At 57.0% G+C, this 7,141-nt stretch overlaps 1 protein-coding gene across 3 annotated transcripts; it reads right to left on the reverse strand.

Annotated features, from left to right (window-relative positions):
- Positions 1-658: 658 nt before the first annotated feature.
- ZNF526 (zinc finger protein 526) lies at positions 659-7,056 on the reverse strand. 3 transcript variants are annotated; one of them, XM_049900804.1, is made up of 2 exons: positions 7,003-7,056; positions 659-4,650 (listed from the first exon to the last, which is right to left on the reverse strand). In XM_049900804.1, the coding sequence occupies exon 2, from the start codon at positions 4,631-4,633 to the stop codon at positions 2,633-2,635; it is 2,001 nt and encodes a 666-aa protein (XP_049756761.1). In that variant the 5' UTR covers positions 4,634-4,650; positions 7,003-7,056; the 3' UTR covers positions 659-2,632. The 3 variants fall into 3 exon arrangements, with proteins under 3 accessions (XP_049756761.1, XP_049756759.1, XP_049756760.1); XM_049900802.1 differs by lacking the exon at positions 7,003-7,056 and adding an exon at positions 6,741-6,993; XM_049900803.1 differs by lacking the exon at positions 7,003-7,056 and adding an exon at positions 4,739-5,089.
- Between the last annotated feature and the right edge of the window lie 85 nt (positions 7,057-7,141).

Below are 7,141 nucleotides of genomic sequence, written 5' to 3' on the forward strand. Positions count from 1 at the left end.
GGCCTGTGGTCCCCGAGAAAAATGGGAATCAGAGAGCTAGAGGCCACAGTGGTACGTGGCAGCCAAGACTTGAACAAAGGGTTGTCTGTCCCAAAGCTCAAGCTGCCTGCCTCTGCAGGGGCCAGAGGGGACATAGGGCACTGAGGGGTCACTCAGGCCAAACTTAGCCTGGCTATAGACTCTACGTGGACATGGACTGCAGGCAGAGGAGCTGCATTCCCTAACCCAGCAGACCCCTAAGCCTTCATTTCTTTGCCTTCCTCTTAGGAACGTTATAGGAACCCTGGGAAGGTTTCGGCAGAGAGCTTGGGTTTGTCCCTCACTCTTAAAACATGCCGGGGTCAGATGGTCAAAGCCACTAGGCAGAGGGAACTGGTATTTGCTCCACATGTGTGCCAAGCAGTAGGCTCAGCGGCAGGCCACAGAAGTGGCAGGGGGTCTGGAGAGAAGCAGGGGATGTATCCTTCACTGGATTCCCCTTGTGAAGAAAAACGGGAGTGGTGTTTCTAACCTGTAGCAGAGGGAGTTCAGGGCCTGTTCCTGTGAGGCCCCTGCATCCTCCAACGTGCTTACAGCAGCCCAGGGGCGTCTACGCTGCCCAGAACCATCAGATTTCATGCTGCTTGTAAAATGAATGCTGCAGGCAAGCACAGTGGGGTACTGGTCCTGGGGGGGGGCGGGCCTCGGGCTCCTGTGGGACCCCTTTGTCTCACATCTAGTTGGTCATCAGGTCCTGCCACTTTAATCACCGAGGTGGCCTCACCCTCCTCCCACCCTCACCAACCTCTTCCCCAGATCTGGCCCTGTCCGCTCCCTCCTGGACCATCTCCGGCCTCCTGCTGCCCCCACCCTGACCCCAGAGGGACCTAACACCCAGTAATGACCCTGCTACCCCAACTCTAATCTCCTTCTAGGCTCCCACTGCCCTCAACTTCTTAGCCCGGCATTCAAGGCTTTCTGCTGTCTCCTGCCTCCTCGCCTCCCACCCAGACAACTCACAGCCCTGGCCACATTCTGCCTCATCTGGTTGAGCACCTTGGACTGCAGGTGGCTTGGGAGGAGCCTGCCCCATAAGCCCGACATAATCATCTGCTTCCGCTTAGGGAGGCAGGGACTGTCATCCCCAGGGGACCTTTGATCCTTCAAGGCTCTATGACGTTGCCTCACTGTTACCCCAGTTAGAAGGAATGCTCCTCTGACCACCTGCCCCAGCACTGGTTTCAGGTCTCAATCACTCAGGACGATACTGGTTGCGAACATGGGCTTAAGGGGCTGCCTGGGTTCGAAGCTCAGCAACGTCTCTGCCTCACTGTGAGACCCTGGGTTTCATTATCTGTCTGTTTCCTCATCTGTACAACATGGATAATGCTAAGCTCTACTTCGGTGTTGGGATCCTAATACATGTACAATGCTAAGTGTGGTGTCTGTCACAGCTAGGCAGGCCACTGTCACACCCAAACCCATTGCTGTCCAGTTGATTGTGACTCACAGCAACCCTACAGGACAGAATAGAACTGCCCCACAGGGTTTCCAAGGCCATAATCTTTATGGAAGCAGACTACCACATCTTTCTGTTGTGGAGCAGCTGTTGGGTTCAAACTGCTGATCTTTTGGTTAGCAGCTGAACGCTGCACCACTGTACCGTACCACCAGGGCTCCTTCATAGCTATGAATAACTGGACGGTCTCTGTATGTACTGCAACTCCCCCTCAGGTAGTGCTGTCCTTTTCCTCTTCCACTAGCAGAATCCTTTTTCTCCAATGACTACCTCCTCTACGAAGTCTTCTCTGACTCCTGACCTCCCAACAAAGCTTGCTTTCCTGCTCTGGGGCCCCACTGCCTCTGCACCTCCCCATTGTGGCCCCGAGAATCCTGGAAGCCGAGGTCTGTCGGCCCCTCAGGGCAGGGCACAGGCCTGACTGTCTCTTGCCCCCAGCACTGCCCAGCACGAGGGCGGGCAGCCTTGGAACACACGGGCTGGATGAATAAATGAGACGCACTCAGAGACCAAGGCCATCTGTACTTGTGTGTGTTCCTCTCACCAGACCATGCATGCTTCCTGAGGGAAGAGCCATGTCTCCTCATTCCTGGGTCTCTAGCATCACCTAGTATGGAGCCGAGTCCCTGGGCCTATAGATCTCTTTCCACGTGGTCAAAATTGAGAATGAGAAGCCCCAGAGCAGTCAGGTGCTTCCCCCAGCAGGCAGAACCATGTCTTGGGCACCCAAAGTCTAGGGTAGGCTAGGGCCGGGAAGCAAGCAGATAGAGGATCTGAAGAGGTATGTGAGGCTGCCCAGCACAAACCTGGCACAGTAGGTCCTCAGTAAAGATTACCTGATGTTGCCGGGCACCAGAGTGATGCACGCAAAGAGCCTTGGCAAACCCCACTTTGCAACTCAGCAGTGTGACCCAGGGCAGATCAAATCACAGCTCAGAGCTTCAGTTTCTCCTCAGGCAGAGCAAGGTGACACAGAAACCTGTTCAGAGGAGTCAGTGGGTCAGAGGCCAGGGTGGTCCCTGATACATGGTAGGTGCCAAATCAGCTTGCCAGAGGGGTGGCAAACTTTCTCCCCCAAAAGTACCTACACTTGATGTTGTGACCAAACCCTTTTATTGCTGCTCTTGAGCTGTGTCACACAAAGGTCGTGTCCAGCTGCAGTAGCCCGCTTGCCTCACTGGCCCCCAGTGCAGCCTGGCACAGCTGCAGTGTGTCCTCAAGGGCCAGAGGCTGTGACGTCTCAATGATGGCAATGGTCTCCCCCAGCTCCGTGCACATGATGGTCTGCTGAGGCTCGGGGGGCAGTGGCGGGGTGGAGGGTGGTGATCTGGGCGGCTGGAGAGTGGCAGTCCGGGCTCGGGCATGGACCCGCTGATGCAGTCGCAGGCCAGCCATGGCGCGGAACCAGCGACCACAGGTCCCACAGTAGTAGGGGCTCTTGTTGTAGAGCCCGGAGATGGAGAGGCGGGGGGCGCGGGCAAAGGCCACCGGCCGAAGGTGCAGCCGCCGGTGCTGCTGCAGGTTGGAGCTCTGCGTGAAGCGCTTGCCACAGTCCAGGCACTGGTAAGGACGCACGCCCGTGTGGGTCAGCTGGTGGCGGCTGAGGTTGGCCAAGGAGGCAAAGGTTTTGCCACACGAGTGACACTGAAAGGGCCTCTCACCCGTGTGTGTCCGCAGGTGGTTGCGCACATGAACCAGCTTCTTGAAGCCCTTGCCACAAACGCCGCAGCGGTGCCGCCGCTCAGGTGGCCCGTGTACCGCCCGGCGGTGCCGGGAGAGTCGGGAAGCAGAGGCAAAGGACTTGGAGCACTGTGGGCAGGGCAGCTGGGCAGGTGGGGCTGGGGGTGGCGCAGGGGACGATGGCTCTGCTGGAACTGGAGGTGCCGTGGCTGCTGCGTGGGGGGCACCACTCTTGCCAGCGTGTGTGCGCCGGTGGTAGAGGAACTTGGTCATGTTGCTGAAAGTCTTGCCACAGCGGCAGCGATGCAGTGGGTTGGCAGTGTGGGCCCGCCGGTGGGCCACCAGTGTGAGTTCTGTGCCAAAGCCGCGGCCGCAGTCCACACAGAGGTAGCGGGCTTCGCCACGATGCAGCTGTAGGTGCTGCTCTAGTGAGGCGGCTTTCTTGAAGACCTTGGAGCAGGTGGTGCACTCATGTGTGCCGCCTACGTGGGCCCGCCCGTGAGCCAGCAGCCGGTTTGCTGAGCTGAAGCTGCGCTGGCACTGGCTGCAGCGGAAGGGGTGGCCCGCTGATGACGCTGGGCCACGAGATGCCCGCCGGTGCTGCCGATGGGCCCCTGCTGAGGGCCAGTGTTGGGGACAGTCCCCACAGTCCTGGGCCCGGCTGGCTGTGGACTTAGTGTGCCCCACAGCATCGTCACCAACCTCTGCTGCCTCCTCCTCCTCATCCTCTGTCTCGACTTCATCTTCTTCATCTTCCTCCTCTTGCTCCTCCTCTTCTAGCCCGTTGCGCTCTTCTTTCTCGAGAGAGTCAAAGTGGGTGCCCTGATGCTCCAGGAACTCCTCAGGGGTGGCACAGAGGGTCGAGCACTCAGGACACTCATAGGGCTCCATCTTGACTTCAGGTGGAGGAGGGGGAGGAGGTGGTGCTGGAGGCTCTGCAGCTGCTGCAGAAAGGTGCTGGGCCTTGCGATGAGCCACCCACAGCTCAGGCGAGGGGAACAGCTCCTGGCAGTCCCCACACTGGTACTGGATCTGGCTTGCAGACTCCCGGAGGTGGGCATCCTGGTGGGCCAGAAGCTCGCCGGGGGAGAGGATGAGTTGGCTACACTCACCACACTGGAAAGGTCCATCTTCAGCACCTGGCCCCAGGCCCTCGTCCTGGGTGGTCAGCGCCTCCTCCTCTGTGGCAGGGGGCACATGCTGCTCCTGGTGGGAGAGGACCTCCTCCAGTGTGTTGTAGAGGCTGCCACACTCAGAGCACATGAACTGGTGGTGCTGGAAGAAGAGGGACGAGGCAAGGGCCTCCCCAGGTGTCATCTCAGTCACCTCTGCTGACATCTGTGTTGACATCTCCATCACCTCCCCTGACATTTGTGTCGACGTCTCCAGCACCTCTGGTGACACCTGTGTTGGTACCTCGGCCACCTCTGCCATTTCTACCACCACCTCCGCCATTGTGGGGAAGGCAGCGCCTGGAGAGAGAAGGGCAGGGGCTGGTGAGAGACCAGGAACTGGAGGGAGCGGGGAAGCTCAGGAGTTCCCTTGCATCCCGTCACTCACCAGCTTCTGCCAATCAGCAACTCTGAACCCAATGCTTAGGCCTCAGTCTTCAACGACCCTGTCACACCAAAACCTACATGTGCCCAATGGCAGCCAGGCATCTGCAGGAGACAGCACTCCTCAGTCTGGCCTCTGATGCTGCCCTCCTTACCCAAAGTGCCAGTCGCACCCCTTCCGAGAACACAGCATGCCTTTTTGGGCCCCCGGCCTTGGCCTGTGCAGTTTTCTCTATGTGCCACACCCTTCCTTCTCCCTCTAGGTGCACACACAGAGATGCATCGCGATGTTTGGGAGCACGGACCCTGGAATGAGACTGCCCGTGCCTGGATCTGAGCTGTCGCACCTACTTACTCTCTCTGATACCATTTCCTCAACTGCACATTGGGGCTAAAAGTAGTACTGACCACAAAATCCCTGGTACTTGGTAAAGGTTAGCTATAACTATGATTGCAGTTTTCTAGAAACATTTTTGGATCCTAAGTCTTTGATGAGGCTATTCCCTCTGCCAGGAAAGTTTTCTCCTCTTTTTGTATGGCAAACTTCTACCCAGCATCTCCTTTGGGAAGCCTTCTCTGACAACATTTCTATATCCTCAGGGAGGTGGCCACTCCCTTCTCCTTGGAGTTCCTATGGTATATCATACCCCCTCTTTTATGGCAAATATCATGGGATTGGGATGGTGTCTGTTTGTGCTCCCCAGTGGATTGACAGTTCGCAGGCAGAGCTGGTCCAATTCACTGTGGGGGATCACTGTGACCAACACAACCGCTGACTAGGGACAGGGATTTTAACTTTCAAACTTCTCTCTTTGCATCCCAGCTCCCCTTCTACAAGTGTTGGCTCAACTCAACCCAGGACCCTTCACACAACAGGGGCTCAGAAGCCCTTCAGCAAATACCTCCCCCACTCCCAGGCCTGGGGGCTAACCTTCTGAATCCAACCCCACCTTCTCCACCTCTTTCTCTGTTAGTGCCAGAGGGCAGGTGGAATCCAACCTACAGCCCTGCGCACACAAGAGTCACTCATATTAAGTTCCCAGAGGGCAGGATTTGTCTGTTCATCTCTGATGTATTTCTAGAGCCAAGAACAACGCCTAGCACACAGTAGGCACTCAGTAGATATTTACTGGATGAATAATGCTTCCTCCAGGAAGTGTCCTGCAAGGCTCTGGAAGTTTAACTGTCCTGTGCACATTCCACTTCTCCTACCAAACCTAATTCTTCCATTAGACTGTGAATTACAATCAGCATAGGACCCTGCTTTCAACTGGTGCCCATTATATGCCCCTTGAGTGCATGATTCACTAAAAGCCTAGGAGTTAAACTTCCCTTATTCATGATATTCCAACTCCCTCAAAATTTGCGAGTTGCCACCACCCTGCACACAACAACAGCCATTCAGTAAAGGATCTTCCTGGAAACAGCCAACCAGGGGCCTGAGAGTTCAGTTTTTCCTTGTTCACAGCTCCACTCCGATCAGAGAACTCCCCAAGGGCCAGGCCCGGTGCCTGGTGCAGGGCTTGCACAAAGTAAGCATCCTCTCGAAGCTGCTCCTAGAGGCCTGAAATTTGGAATTTCTTCGTCTACATTCCCCCCCTTGCCAATCTTGGCTTGTGAACTACTGGCGACCATGTGGGCTTTTCGTACAGTAAGTAGATCAATAAAAGTCCTTCAGGAAAGACTCCACCAGGGGCCTGGAAGTTAAGCTATGCCGCTGCACACCCTTTTTCTCCTACCAGGCTCATCTACTCGGTAGCCGGGAGAACTTCCAGCAGGCGGTGAGAGACAGCTCAAGAGTAGGTTCCTGCATACCACAGGCGCTCAACCAATGCTCAGGGCACGCAGGAAGGCGCGCTCTCGTTCCAACCCGCGCCGCTCCCACTCTAGCGCAGGCCCCAACGCTCTTCAACCCCTGGAGCCCACTTCGTGCTCCCTCCGCTCCCTGTACGCCCAGCGATCTCTTCCCCCGCCCGCCCAGCAGCACCCTCAAGGGACACTCTTACCTCCTGCAGACCCCGGGCGCTCTTGACACCGACCCTCCACCCTAGGCGTGCGAGACCCCTCACTATCTACACCTCCCATTGGGCGGCGCCCTTGACCGTAACGACCAATCAGAGCAGGGAGCGGAGGGCACGCGCCCTTGCGCCTGCGCGTTGACGCTCAGGAGGGGCTCGGCAAGTTCCTCCACGAATGCAAATGTACCCGCAGGGTCGGGGCTCGGGGAGTGGAGATGCGCCTGCGCAGTTCTCCCGGGCCGTTCCCTACCTGCCAAGTCTGGAAGTTACGTAGACAGAAGTGGGCACCTTTGGAGTGCTAGGGCGCATGGAGTGGACCGAACTGCGGGAGACCTTGACGGACGTGTCATTTCACAGTTGGAGAGACAGACTTCCTGAGAGCACAGTTT

This window comes from Elephas maximus, chromosome 11 (genome assembly GCF_024166365.1).
Source record: "Elephas maximus indicus isolate mEleMax1 chromosome 11, mEleMax1 primary haplotype, whole genome shotgun sequence".
In the NCBI taxonomy this organism is placed as follows: Eukaryota; Metazoa; Chordata; class Mammalia; order Proboscidea; family Elephantidae; genus Elephas; species Elephas maximus.